Source organism: Vombatus ursinus, unplaced genomic scaffold, assembly GCF_900497805.2.
Source record: "Vombatus ursinus unplaced genomic scaffold, bare-nosed wombat genome assembly UNPS02014794.1, whole genome shotgun sequence".
NCBI classification, from domain to species: domain Eukaryota; kingdom Metazoa; phylum Chordata; class Mammalia; order Diprotodontia; family Vombatidae; genus Vombatus; species Vombatus ursinus.
In genome coordinates this window covers 2,030,785-2,045,651 of record NW_020954572.1, presented here as the reverse complement: position 1 = coordinate 2,045,651, position 14,867 = coordinate 2,030,785, and the positions used below count along the sequence as shown (strand labels likewise).

Here is a 14,867-nt window from a genome sequence, read left to right as displayed (position 1 = left end):
AAACATTTCTATTCAAAGGGAAATAATACAAAGGGGAAATGAGTCAAGATGATCCTACTTTTGGCCATGTAAGGTCACCCCCTCATTCTTTTCCCAGATACAGTCATTCACAACCTGCAGCAATTCAGGCTGTGAGTAGCTTTTGGAATCTCTCTCAGATGGTAAATTACTGACTTGGCTGACTTAATGATCCATCAGACAACTATACCTAAATTCAAAACTCAGAATGATAACAGTTTCAGTCCCAAGAGATTTAAATGCAAATAGCAAGTTTCACTAATCACAGTGTAGGGCTGAACACAATTATTATCATTCTTACGATTTTGAAATAAGCAATCAAAGTTTACAGGACTCTCTCTCTCTCTCTCTCTCTCTCTCTCTCTCTCACACACACACACACACACACACACACACACACACATACAAGATTTCCATTAACATCTTTTCCTTGTTCTTTTTCTTTTCTTCTTGACTTTAAACTCATCTCAATCATAGAAATCACTTCTATATTATAAACAAACTTGTAAATGCTCAGTAACCTAATTTGTTGTTTAGGAATTCCATAACCCAAATAAAATCTTTCATGGGGCTGAGGACCTTGACCAAACACAGTTTCAATAAACCTGGCAAGTTTACAAATAAGAGGATTCTACACGATCTTTTCTTTGTACCTTTTTCCATACGGTAATTAGCATTTTTTCCTTTTTTTTTCCATAACTTTTTCCAGTCCCTACAGAGTCTCATCATTCAGTTATGGACCTGACTGGCAGGATTTTTCCAAGCTACTATAGCTAATCTATCTGGGAGTTCTCAGGAGGGCTCTGGCTCACTCCTCCTGCTCCCTTAAATAAGTTTCTCTTTTTGTAGGGAAGAAGCAAGACAGTTCTTAAAATTCAAATTGAGCTTAATTATATTACAAATTGGGTAGGAGTCTCATAATTTACAGCAAAATTTCTAATTTCAAAACCCACCAATTAAAATTTAAAAAAAAGTTGATCAGTACTTAACTTTAGTTTGTAAGACTCTGCTAAGTATTTAATCAGCTGTTCTGATCAAACTCAAATACTTTTGGTTGTTTCCTGATGTACACAAACCTTTTATTTTTTTGTGAATCAGGAAAGGTGTTAATAATAGGCAGTTTCTAAGAGTCAGCTATATTCCAAAGTGTAAGCCTTTTTTTTTTTTTAATTCACTTTGAAACTTCTCAGACCAACCTCTAAACTTGCCTCTTGATAATCATGCAAATATAGGCCATTTCCTGCTGGCAGCTAGCTTATTTTCATCCCTCTCAGGGTCCATGAAACTTTTTCTTTCCAGTCTCCAAATCCTTTACTTTCAAATCATCTTTTCACACTGTCAGTGCAAACAGACTACAAGTTTCTTAACTTTCTACCCATAATACTCTCATCTCTACTTATTTAAACTTTCTCTCTTTCTCTCTCTCTATATATATCCCTCCAGTGGACTTTGATGAAAGCCCATTTTAAAATTGCATATGTCATATATTGAGCCAACACTTCTCTTACTTTATCTTACTTGCTTTTATCAATCATATCCCAAATAATCTACACTGAGTATTTTTCCTTTCTCTCTCTTGCTCCTGTCCACCCATCACACCAGTCAGGGAGGGACAGAGAGAAAGACAGATAGACACACACACAGACACACACAGACTCTCTGTTTCTGTTTCCTCTATACCATCCTCTGAATCTTCCCTTTTATTGTTGTATTCCCTGGGGCCCCCTGCCTTAGCATTCCACTTCTAGCTGTTTACAATCACCCAAACCTCTGGTCAGGACATTCTGCTCCCTCCAAGGCAAGCAAAATGACAGGCAGGGGTTTAACTTCTCATTGGATTTCCTCCCCCAATCATTTCACCTGCCTTTCAGCTTTTAACTTGGATTGAGAAGCCCAACACACAGACCACAACAGCAGCCGGCCAATAGAGGCGAAGCGCCCTCGGCCCTCCTTACTAAAGTGAGGCACTCCAATTCTTTCATGAAGAGGCACAAGTCAATCAGTGTTTTTCCAGGAGTCCTGAACTTACATAGCCAGCTGCACCTAGGATTGTCCCTGGCTGACTGGCCACCCCTCCACACATGGACACGGGTGACCAACTTGGAGATTCCCACCCCTCCCACCATGGAAGTCCAAGGCAAGCAGGTAGCATGAAGGCTACCTTTCCCTCTAGGGATGTGGGTGACCAGTCCTGGGACTGCCCCTAGAGAAGGCCTCTCTCTCCAATCCATCTCTTTGGTATGACTATACCAGTTGGAAGGCTGCAAACCATCCAAAGGAACAGTCCCACTGTAAGAGGAAGGTACTGAGATACTGAAGACAGAAGAGCAGTCCACACCAGCATGAAAGTAAATAGATTTTATTGGGTTGCTTGGAGGAGTTTACTCATGAGGCCTAGTCCTTGGTGGCAGGAGAGGCCAGGTCAGATATTACATAGAAACAAAAAAGAAGGCATGGTGCCAGGGATGGCCCAGGGTCATGTACATTTTTTTTTTTTTGGTTAGGCAATTGGGGGGTTAAGTGACTTTTCCAGAGTCACACAGCTAGTAAGTTTCAAATGTCTGAGGCCGGATTTGAACTCAGATCCTCCAGACTCCAGGGCTGGTGCTCTATCCACTGCGCCAGCTAGCTGCCCCTGCTGTTTATATTAAAAGGAGTTTATATTAATTGTGGAGTCATGAGTCATCTTCTCATACTCTGGCTCCCACCGTATACTTTTTTGTGTGTTATAACTGTGGTGAGGAGTGTTTGTGAATATATGAGCCAGTCTGGGATCAGAACTAATGTGGTGCCAGATGCCACAAAAAGCTTACCAGGAGAGTTAGAGGAAGTAATAATGAAGAAGGTGGTCTGATCAAACCTAGCACTACCTGAGTGGTGCCAGGCTCAAGCTTATTCCCTAGAGAAGGGTTGCCCAGTAGTGGGGTGGGGTTCTGATATAGGGTGTAAATTTTCTGATAACCCTTTCCTTCAATTCTAGGAAATCAGCACATCCCAGCTTTCACTCTTTCTGCATCCCCATTTCTGTGTGTTTTCTAGTAAATTATTACCTTAGCCACTCTTATCCCTCTTTACAGAAGGGGAAACTAAAGCAAACACGTTAAATGACTTGCTCAGGGTCACATAGCTAGTGTCAGGCAGAATTTGAACTCAGGTCTTCTTGACTCCAGACCCAGAATTCTATTCACTCCCTCTGTGTTTGTTCTTTCCCCTTTTAGGTGGAAGCTGGAATCCAAACCAGGTTTTTCAGCCAGCCCAGGAATGATATTCTGAGAAGCAAACCTTTGGGAGTGACCTTCTGGACCCAGGCCAGAGGAACACGAGCCAAAAATTCATCCAGCAGTCATGCCAAATCTGGATTTGACCTCGATGGGCCAATGTGATGCTATGTAAAAACTGAGCTGAAAGTAAGTCTACTATCCCCAGAGACCGAGGTGATGCAGGGGAGAGTCTTGGGAGCTAATGGTCATACTTTGTTCTTTCTATATTTTTGAAGAAAATATCCTTCTGTAAAAGCTAATTGATGTTAACTTGTGAAATGGAACTGGGGTGCTTGTCCCTTGTACCTATTAGTGGAGGGAACACAGCCAATGGGGGCTTGAGCTGATATCAGGCAGTAGTGAAGAGGCATCTACAAGCCCCTCAGAGTACCCTAAAACCCTTAGAGGGGAGATGCAGCAGCCTGGTTCTGGAACAGTGAGTCAGAGATTATTTGCCTCAAGAAAAACAGATGGGGACACACAAGCTATAACATTACTACTATTTCATTGCTAAAATCAATACATGCATTTTCCAACAAAATGTAAATAGTTGGATTTGTGTGTGCTTTTATTTGTTTGTTGCAATGTTTGTTTTGAGGACAAAGACTGTGTCTTAGTTATATTTTATTTCCTCAGTGACAAGGTGGCTTGTCACCTACAGGGCAGGCAAGCCAAGTCTAGCAAGGGACTCTGAGGGAAGACAGGAGGTATATGTACCAGACAAGTCAAATCAACACCACCACCACCACCACTACCACCACTACTCTGTATCCTCTCAGACACTGATGAAGACAGCCCAGGACTCTGATTCCAAGAGCTCTGGAAAGAGCAGTGTTGCCCTCCTTCCCAGACTAGTGACTCTGTTTTTGGCCCCATACTCACAAGCACCATCTGCAGCCGCCACTCAGGGGAACAATCCTATGGAGAAGGATTCCCCAAACCCTTTCTACCGCCAACACTAACCTTTGACCAACTGCTACTGACAGGCAGGTAGGTAGGTCTAAGAGCCCCAGGGTATAGCAGCATCCCCTTTCTCCACTCTTCTGAACCCTGCCATGCCACACTCCAAGACACTGGTCTTACTTCCAATCTAGGCTGAGGAGCCCAGGGGAAGCATCCTTTGTGGAGCTGTGGCCACTTTCCTCAGCAGCCATTGCTCCTGAAGACGTGGGAAGGAAAGCCCTTACCACCAAAGTCCTTGGCCCTGTCAAACAGTTCAATGCTAGAAACAGATAAAGTTCTTAACAGTGCAAATGCCATAAAGGAAGATACACTATCACGTTTTGCCTCTGAACACTAAGGACTACAGGACCTTTCCATTTGACTTTTCAGCAGGGACCTCTGTCAATTGATTTAGAAACTTCTGTGAGAGAAGAGGAAAGACAGAGAAGACACAGACATCATATGGCAGAAGGGAGGCTCCTTGAACTACAGACATGTGGGGAGGAGCTGGTCCCCCAACTTAGTCCTTGATTCCTAGCAAGAGACTGCCAAGAGTAGATCACTTGAGTAATATTGTTTTATTCCCAGTTGAGATTAGATTTTATTTCACTCCCAGGTCTTTTGTTTTGTCCTTCAGTTGTGTCCGACTCATCATGACCTCATGGACCCATGGGGTTTTTTTGGCAAAGATACTGGATTGGTTTGCCATTTTCTTCTCTCCAGTATGCTCTCATTTTATAGATGAGGAAGTGGGCAAATAGGTGTTAAGTGACTTGCCCAGGGTCACACAGTAAATGTCTGAGGCTGGATTTGAACTCAGATCTTCCTGGCTTTAAGTTAAGATCTTCCTGACTTTAAGTCTGGTGCTCTACCCACTGTACCACCTAGCTGCCCCTCCCAGGTCATAGACTTTCCTTTATTCTTGCATATTCTATCACCTAAACAGTATGTCTTCCTTAATCATTGTTTAACTGTTTGCTTTCAGAAATATGTGTAATGAAGTTGATCCAGCCTCTCAGGGCCAGGCCTGTTATATTTCTCCTTTCAGGATTCTCAGATTCTCAGGTACCCTGAGAGGGGTGAGGGAAGAGTACCTTTTTCAAATTTCAAGTGGCTTAAGCCCCTATCTCCCCCATTTTTAGTGGCCCAATGACTAGCACCCCAGTTCCAGTTAGCCACTTAACATTGGAAAGCTTTCATAAAGGAATATTTACTTCAAAGATATATCTAAAACAAAGTGTAAACATTCCTCCCAACACCTCAGGGACATGCTTTACCTTATACCACCTCAGTCTCTTCGAGTGGGGATGAAGAAGATTAGGCTCAAAATTTAGCTGAGCTCCAACTTAGCATTGATCCTATTAAGTTTAGGTTCAAAACTGTTATCACCCCCAGCTTCTGTTGGGCTGGAATTCTGGACCCTTGTGGCTCAGGGCATTGCTGCTGGGCTGACTGTAACACTGACCCTGGATTCCTGGACTGCTAGATCCTCAGGGATGGCACTTGTGGCCCAGATGGGAGATGCTACTTCCTGAACCTAGAATGACAATAAAAAGGCAAAGATCCAGGCCCATTTCTCAGGGCAGGGCCCAAACGGCCTCAGGAGGAGGAAGGAGGCCCTCCCCTCTTATTACATGGCATTTATTACATGGTCATTATTGCAGTTGTTAATCTACTCCCTCATATGCGAATGCAGCCAAGGCATGGCAAGTCCTGACTTGGGCTGTTTTAAAGACACTGACAGTTTGGGCTACAAAACCAATGGAATAGGTTCCTCCCAACCATGTGAATGGTCAACACAGCATATCCATGCATACTCCAGTTTTCATGATTCTTCTGGAATCAGGTCTCTACCATCCTCCATGTGGATGACTCCATATTAATAAACTGATGACCACATATATTTACATGTATATATATATGTGTATTTTTTTTAGTTTATTAGTCATATCTGACTCTTTATGACCCCATTTGGAGTTTTCTTGGCAGAGATACTGGAGTGGTTTGCCATGTGCTTCTCCAGCTCATTTTACAGATAAGGAAACTGAAGCAAACAGGGTTAAGTGACTTGCCCAGGGTCACACAACTAGTGAGTGTTTGAGGCTAGATTTGAACTTGGGTCCTCCTGACTCCAGGGCTGTCACTCTATCCACTGTCACCTAGCTGCCCTAATCTTCTATTAGTGATTGTCTTTTGTTTAATAATCATATGGTGGGGACATGTACTCTTCAATTCAGTAACACTGGACTCCTGGCTGTTCCATGCCCATCTCTCAGCTGTGGGCATTTATTTTTTCTGGTTGTCCCCCATACCTGAAATGTTCTTTCTCCTCTGCTCTGCCTAATAACCTCCCTGGCTTCCTTTAAATTCCAGCTAAATTCCCATGTTCTACAGGAAGCCTCCTCAAAACCCTCTTAATTCTAATGCCTTCCCTCCATTAGCTATTTCCGATTTATGCTGTATATAGATTGCTTTATATATTCGTTTGCATGTTGTCTCCCTCATTAGATTGTAAGCTCCTTGAAAGCAGGGATTCTCTTTTGCCTTTTTGAATCCTCAGAGTTTAGCACAGTGCCTGGCATAGTAAGTGTTCAATAAAAGTTGATTGACTGATTGGTGGGGACAGGAAATTATTCTGGTTGAGATTAAACTAGTACCCTTCTAGATTTGGGGCAGAATTTGTTCTCCTCCCCACTACCAGCAACCAGGGGAAGTGGTTTTTCTCCTGAATCCCTCCCCTCTGAAGAAAAGTACTGTACCCCTAGACCTTAAATATCTGATATATAGTAGATAGAATTCTAGTACAGAAACTTCTTGGAGAGAACAAAGATATGATCACTCAGGCACATCCGTCCTCCTGCTTCTCACAAAAGTGGGAACCAACTCAGTCTCTTCAGGTTATTCCAGATTGCTCTAAATATGCAGTTATACCTGTGCTGTCTTGGTTCTGTTACTTGGTGCCCTTGTACTGAGAAGACTAAATTGATTCTGTATCACTTTTTATTGATCCTATTTACAATTAACTGATTTTGTCCTGTAACTGCCTAAGTCATGGGTCTGTTTCTTTGAACTTAGTGCAGAAATTCAGTTGGCCTGTAATGAATTAAGTTTAGAAATAAAGTTCTCCGGTTAATCACTGTTCTATTCTTGCCTCAAGGAAATCTGCTGAACTTGAGGGATGGGGGTGGACATCAAGGAGTTTGGTCTTTACATCACCAAGTCATCTTTCAAGAATATCTGGTTTGCTATCCAGAAAAGGCTTGCCCACTATCTCTAACTTTGCAGGTGGATTCAAACAATGAATCTTAGTTATAGGAGAGGAGGGGGTTGTTGTTTCACCTTCATTCCCAACTTTCAGCCAATCACATCATCTGCCATGCTTCAGCTATGTAAACAATCATGTTGTCCTCAATTCCACAATGTCACCAACCCTATAACCAACTGTATTATTTCCTCACCTACCCTGTTCTTTGTTCTGTTCTCCCCCAAAACTATAAAAGCTGTTATACTGCTTGCAGAATATGTGCCTCAGTTTGAGTTTCACTTGTGACAGTAAAATCTTACATGTATTGTCTCCTCTTATTAGAAATATGAGCTCCTTGAGAGAAGGAACTATTTTGCTTTTCTATCTATATGCTCACGGCTTAGTACAGTGTTCTGCATGTAGTAAGCACTTAATAATTTCTTTTTCATTAATTTATTTATATATGGGGGGGGGGAACAAGCATTTATTAAGTACGATGGGCCAGGCACAAAAACCGTACTAAGCACTTTGTACATATTATTGAATTTGATCCTATCCTGGGCAATAGGTGTTATTATCCTCATTCTACAGTTGAGGGAACTGAGGCAGATAGAGGTTAAGTGACTAGCCTAGGGTCACATACCTAGAAGTATGAAGTGTCTGAGGCCAAATTTGAACTCAAGTCTTCTTGACTACATGCCCAGTGCTCTATCTGGGCACCACCTAGCTGCTTCCTATCTATCTTTGATGATATCTTTTACACCATTTTTCTTTCTCTATGGCTATGCTATAACCCCTTGTGCACCCACACCTGCCTCTCCACTGCACTTTGAGTGATCTCCAACTTCAATTCTTTAGGGTCTATTGAAGATGATCTGGTTGTCTGACAAAATCAAGGGTCCATGTGTTGCATTTCCATGTGTGGATGTGCTTGGCATTTCTTCAAAATGCCGAGTACACAAGAAAGGTCCTGAGTAGGCCAAGTGGATACCTTAGGGTGAGCTAATGGTGAGATGTTGGCAATAATTGCTCAGGATGGCAGGCAATAACCTGAATCCTTAAGGAGTACCCTAATTCAGAGGTGTCAAACATGGTGGTGACATTGCCACCCCCCAGAACTCCTGTCTGAACCAGATTAAAAAGTGACTGGGAAATATTTAACAAAATAAATTTAAAAAAATATAATAGGACATAGACAATGTCAATGTATGGTTTTCTAAGTCAACATACTGCCAGCAGGGATCCTGGTATCTGATTTTAGTGGCCCTTTCTATTTGACTTTGGTGTCCTAACTGATGTCTTCATAGGTCCACAGAAATGTGTTGGAATATTTACATATTCCACTATGTTGCATATAATAAGTGCTTAATAAATATTTGTTGAGCTGAATTTAATTAAATTGGGCTATGATCACTGGAGTTCCTTAAAAACCACAAAATGTTATTAATTTTATAATTAGAATATTATGATTATTGTAACTGGAGAAAATGCCTAAGCACAATGAATGACATATAAAATACCTCGTATTAATATGATTGTTGCAATTCAAAACCCAGAGAAGGGCAAACTAACAATCCTCTGTTCTATCTCCGAAGACTGAAATGTTTCTTCTTTTGTAGCGTTAGTATACCTCAGGTTAACTGCTCAAACAGACTATCCAACTCAGCAAATTTCTATACAATCCATTTATTTGAAATGCCAACTATATGTAGGATAAAGTCAGTGTTACATGCTTTTCAGTAACAGTAGAAAAATAGAACCAGTGAAAACCTTTGTACAACTGTAATGGTACTCAAAAGAGAAATGTATTGTTTTACAATGCATCACACAGACTGGAATTCAAGTTTGGAGGTACCTAAATAAAAATACTATATATATATATATATATATATATTTTAAAAAAACACTATATACAATTGAAGCGTAAACAAGTTTTACAAAGTACTGGTTATGCAGGTTGTAGAAAACACTTGCATAGGACATGAAATCGGTTTAAGAAAATTTTCTGAGCCTTTAACATTGAAGGCACTTGACTTTATACCAGTAACAGCACAACACCAAGAAATGCAGTATTGTAGAAGATACCACCTCTCAGAAATACAGGTGGATTACTATATGCCAACTGTAGATTTACCTTCTTGATCTTTCAGGTACCCCATATCCATGGGCAGGTTTTCCCACCACCTGCACATTTTAAAACAGACACACAGTCATGAACAGCCACACAAATGATGCCTCCACATGTCTAATCTCTTAAAAAGAACCACATAAAGACAAGTAATTACTTTCAAGAATTTTCAAGACAAATAGAATACTTCTAAGTATCCTTTCTATAACAGGGGCCACAGTATCTTAATATTCAGACCATGGAACAAATCATAGGATACTTTTTTTGGGGGGGGAAATAGGGGGAATAGACAAAGGGGAAAATCAATTAAGGGCTTGTCAATACAATAATTACAAAATAACTTGTAATCTATGGGACAAAAAAGATAGCTACAACTTCAGAAAAAAGTTATTCTTAGGGCATTAACAAAATAAGAAAAATACTTTTAAGCAGTGTGTACACTAACCATTTTTGTAAGCTTATTTGTGATGAGGTTTTAAAATAATTAGCACACACAGTAAACCACACAGAAGGGGAATTAGCACCCATCACACTACTTTGATTTAAAATAAAAAAAAGCAAACAAATATTCCTCCCTTTGAATTCAGTACTAGATTGCAATCTTAGAATTCCTAAGCCATCTATTCTTGCCTCCCCTGCCAGAGGCAAACTTAAATTTCTTCTCTAATGAAACCAATTAAGTTTAATAACGAATAGTTATTGAGGAAACTGAATTCTTTGCCTTTAGAGATTGAGGTATTAAGAGATTTATTAACCTAAATTTCTGTAGATGGATAGTCTTTTTTCCCCCTCATTACACTATTTCCGGTTAATACAAATACTGTGCCCACTCAACTTTAATGAAAAGCCTCTCTTAAAAAACAAAAAGAAAATCTCATAAAAGATCACTATGATAATAAAAAGTGAACAAAAACTTGGGGAAAGCTCATACTACATGAATTACAAGAATTTGGCAAGGTTTCATACATAATTTCTACAAGAAGACTTAATTACGAAGAGCTCCTAACAAAGCCCTTAATGTTTAAGTGATAAATGAAGTGTTTCAAGAGTTTAGGTCCAAGATTTACTTGGGGAAAGCTAATGGGCATAGTGTGAAGACTATATTATGCCATGGGTTTAAAAATATTAAGTTCCACAAATAATTTTTATGACACCATACATTGCCATTTCCCCCCTAATGATCGTTTAATAAAATTATAAAACTAAACTAAGAAGGAAACAAATACTAACAGCACTTTCAGGAAGGTAGTATCTTTTCTTCTTCCACACTGAGAGCAACATGAGTTGTCTACTCACTCTTTAACATGCTATGAGTACTGAAAATGGAGATTGTCTGAGCGGCCGATTGTCTTATGGAGATCTGGTATTTTTGTGATTTGGTTATTTTTAAATGCTTTTGTATTGTATAAAATACCATTTTTGGCCCTTAAGTATACACTGCTTTTCAAAAGCAACCTTCTGCAGTAATCTCATTTATCTTATCACAGCATACAAAGATGTAATAGATGTGTTCAAAAGCCACTGGAACACAGCTATTCAATTTACTCTACAAATTACCACAAAATACAGCAAGATAACTGATAATTAATCTAATAAGATACATGCATCACAGACACAGTATCCTTCTGCATGTTACATCAGTCTATAGTACCATATACTAAAGCAGTTTCTCCCCACATGAATATTTTAGTCAGTTATTCAAACTAATTCTTAGCTGAAAATGTAGATTTTATAAGTAAATCAAATTATAAGCAGTGGTCATTTTAAAATAATTTGGGTGATGTGGAAGGAAATTTTTATCAATTTTTATTAAAAGTGAATGTGTAGGTTTCAATACTACCAGACAAATTCATAATCTGAATAGAGACAAGGAAGATTTAAAAATAAAAAAAAAATCAGGGAAATGGAAGTCTCATTTGCATTACCAGTACAACTCTGGTCTGATCCAGAGCAGCAACTTCTAACTGTATCCAACTGATTAATGTTAATATATATGAATAAACACTAGAGAATAGACTAGAATCATTAACTCTTGTTTTTTGATTAAAGCCAGACTCGTTATCAGACTTTTAAAGATTATATCATCTACTATATGGTTTAGACCCTTAAGTAAGACAATGAATCGTTATAATTCTCTATCTTAAAAAAAAAAAAAGAAAGAAAAAGAAAAAAAAGCCTTTAAGGCAATGAGTAGGTCTACCTTATAAGTAGGTTAGTGTTTACCCTTGGACCTCTCAAATGAAATATACAACATGACCTAAATCAAAATTTAGTAAGAGCAGTCAACTAGACAGCAAAACAACTTGGCAGCAATTTTATCCGGGTATAATATAAGCACATGTTCCTGTCTTTGTGACTATCTATTATTAGCATTAAAAAAAGTCAAGAGATATTCCTGAGTGTACATCCACAGGGTATAGTAGGAAAAAATCTGCAGGAAGAACTATAGTTAATCAGGAAAAAAATCAGAGCTGTTGTCACCCAATAAAAATGTATGTACTTAAAAGTGCATGTAGGTCATTTACATGGTAGCTTGTAAAGGCCCCCTAGCCCTGCATAGTTTAAGAGTGTGTGTCAATGAGTGGATTCATATGTGTAACATATTAATTATGATGGAATATTCAGGAAGCCTCTTTTATTTATCCAAGTACTACTGTTGGATATATGTGTGTGTGTGTGTGAAATACAAAACTGACACAAATAATGTTGAAGAACTGATTAAAAACAAAGACAAAAACTAAAACATCAGTATATTTACATGGAAGGTTGGGGGAAAAAACAGTCCTTAGCTCATGTACTGCTCTTCCTAGGGAGAGGATCTTAAAATATCCTATGTGCTGTAATAGTTTGGTAAATGCCCAAACCAGCATCCCCAGAGGAGTTCAAGTAGGACATATAGTGTGTAACTTTTTTTTTTCTTTTGGTGATTTAAAGCATTATGCAACACAGAACTTCCTTCACATGACACCAAAATTCATTAGACATACATTAAAAACATTTAAAGTATACATATGCTTACAAACATCAAATGACATCCTTAAGACTGAAGCCCTTTTATTTGTCCCCAATAGACAGCAAGACCACTGAAGGCAATAAGCAGTCATCTCACCCCTCTCAGCTGAAGAATTTGCTCTCAGAATCAGAAATCTAGTTAGCGGTGTCTCAGGTTAATCTGACATTTTCAATGTTTCAAGTTTAGAAGGACTTTAAGACCCCATTTAGTGAAATTCTCATTTGTTACTTGAATTTACAACGATTCTAACTTAAGAGTTCATGCTGTAAATACATTAAGAGTTTTAGATTGCGCAAGGAAAGCTTTTTTCTTCAGCATTCTTCACTAAACCAGAAAACTTCAGGATCCTGGGTGGACACTAGCTGGAGATACTAGCTCCCACAACTTATTTAAAAAGGATGACAACAAATTCTTTTAGCAGAGACTGACCAGGCAGATTTCTGAACTAAAACTAGTACTAAAAAGAGAGGAGTATTTTGATGTGCTGTTCTTTGGAATTCCTATAATTAAAAAAAACACATTCTAACTATTTCATAAGAAAATACATTTCAGTGTGCAACCCACTGCACATGGAAATTGGTAGGTGAAAGGTAAAATGCAAAAAAAATATGAAAATACAGTCCTTTAAATGTGGCAATAAAGTTTAACATGGTGATACAAAAATTAATATGGGTAAAATAAATGTACAGGTGCAAAAAAAAAATTTGTTTTTAAAAAAGTGCCAGCTTGGTTTCTCTTAAAAAGGCTTCCTCAACACAACTGCTCAAAACACAAAATAAAACCAGATGCAGCATTTAAAAAAACAAACCCTCATAGCATGCTATGTCTAATCAACATTGTATATACAAAAACTTGAGCAAAATAAAGTGAAACTGAGTTATCTGCTGGCTTTAAGAAACTTGTCTGAAAGTTGTCTGGTTGTGTCATAAAATGGGATGTTCCACATCTCAGGCACAGACCATTTGGAGGTTACTTTTAGAGGGCAGACTTTTTGTATAAAAAATCTGGTTTGCTTGGAGACCTCCTTCCTCTGTTTACTGAATCTTCCCTTTCCAACTCTGTATTTCTCTGGGCTCCACGTTCCAAGGACTCACTGTCTGCCAGTCTCCTCCTGGTTCTCTCTTCTGGAGTTTCAGAGCTACATGCAGAGAGTGAAGTTCTATTAGAAGTAAGCCCATATGTCAAATCAGTTTCCATTTTTGCTCGTCCCCTGACATGAGCTGGACCATTACTAGCGTTTTCCTGGGCAGCTAATGCCAAATCCAATCGCTGGGGTGGTGGTTCTACAACATCAAGGTGTACTGGCTCATTCTTTTGTCTCTGTTGATGCCCATCTTGAGAAAGCATATATTCTCTCCTAGTTTCTTCTTGCTTTTTAGGGGATTTCTGGTTAGGTAGGTATGCTGACTTTAAGCCACTTGGTGATGACTTATTGTGGCTATATAAATCTGGACCAAAATATACACCTTGTGGAGGTGAAGGGGTATGCCTGGTAGGAGCTGGAGAAGAAGGTCTGCAAGCAGCATTTGAGAAATCATAGAAATCTGGGTATTCTTGCTGATTTTCTCTAACATCCGTTTTTTGCTCTAGTGTGTGTTTCTTTCGAGAAGTGTTCATGTGCCTCTGCTGGATACATGATATGTGTTGGGGAGGTCCTGGTCCTACCTCGGAAACTGGTTGGCTTAATTCTGTGTCAACGGCAAGTTCAGGCAGCCTCCTGTCCTTGAGTGATATTGTTGACACGCCCATGGCGATATCTGGCATCAGCTCATTGAGCATAGGCTGAGTACACTGCAGGAAAGAAGATGAAAAAGCCCAAAGAAATGATCACATTAGATCTATCCTTAAAAGACAGCTGTGCTAAATATCATGTGACGTCAGATAAGTCATTTAAGCTCTCTGCATTTCAATTTCTTTATCCATAAAATAGGAAGCGTAGCTTAGATCAGGGCTTCTAGGGGCAGCTAGGTGGCGCAGTGGATAGAGCACCAGCCCTGAAGTCAGGAGGACCTGAGTTCAAATCCAGCCTCAGACAAACACTTGACACGTACTAGTTGTGTGACCCTGGGCAAGTCACTTAACCCCCACTGCCTTTAAAAAAAAAAAAAAAAAAAAAGATCAGGGCTTCTAAAACTTTTCCCACTGGCGACCCACAGCTTCCTACTCTAAAATTCAATGATTCTGTGTTCTACTATCTAAGTTTATCCAATTTCATGACATTGACGGAAAAATGGGATTATAATTTGTGACACTTTATTATGC

The 14,867-nt window shown here is 39.3% G+C and overlaps 1 protein-coding gene across 4 annotated transcripts in view; it reads right to left on the bottom strand.

Moving 5' to 3' along the window:
- Positions 1-9,135: 9,135 nt before the first annotated feature.
- The window catches only part of BTBD7 (BTB domain containing 7), a 91,943-nt gene continuing 86,211 nt past the window's right edge, over positions 9,136-14,867 (bottom strand). For 3 of the 4 annotated variants that reach the window (XM_027869980.1, XM_027869979.1, XM_027869981.1), the window contains one exon: positions 9,136-14,396. In XM_027869980.1, the coding sequence (XP_027725781.1) occupies positions 13,581-14,396 (816 nt within the window). In that variant the 3' untranslated portion in view covers positions 9,136-13,580. The remainder of the gene's footprint in view (positions 14,397-14,867) is intronic. The other variant, XM_027869982.1, reaches the window with a different exon arrangement.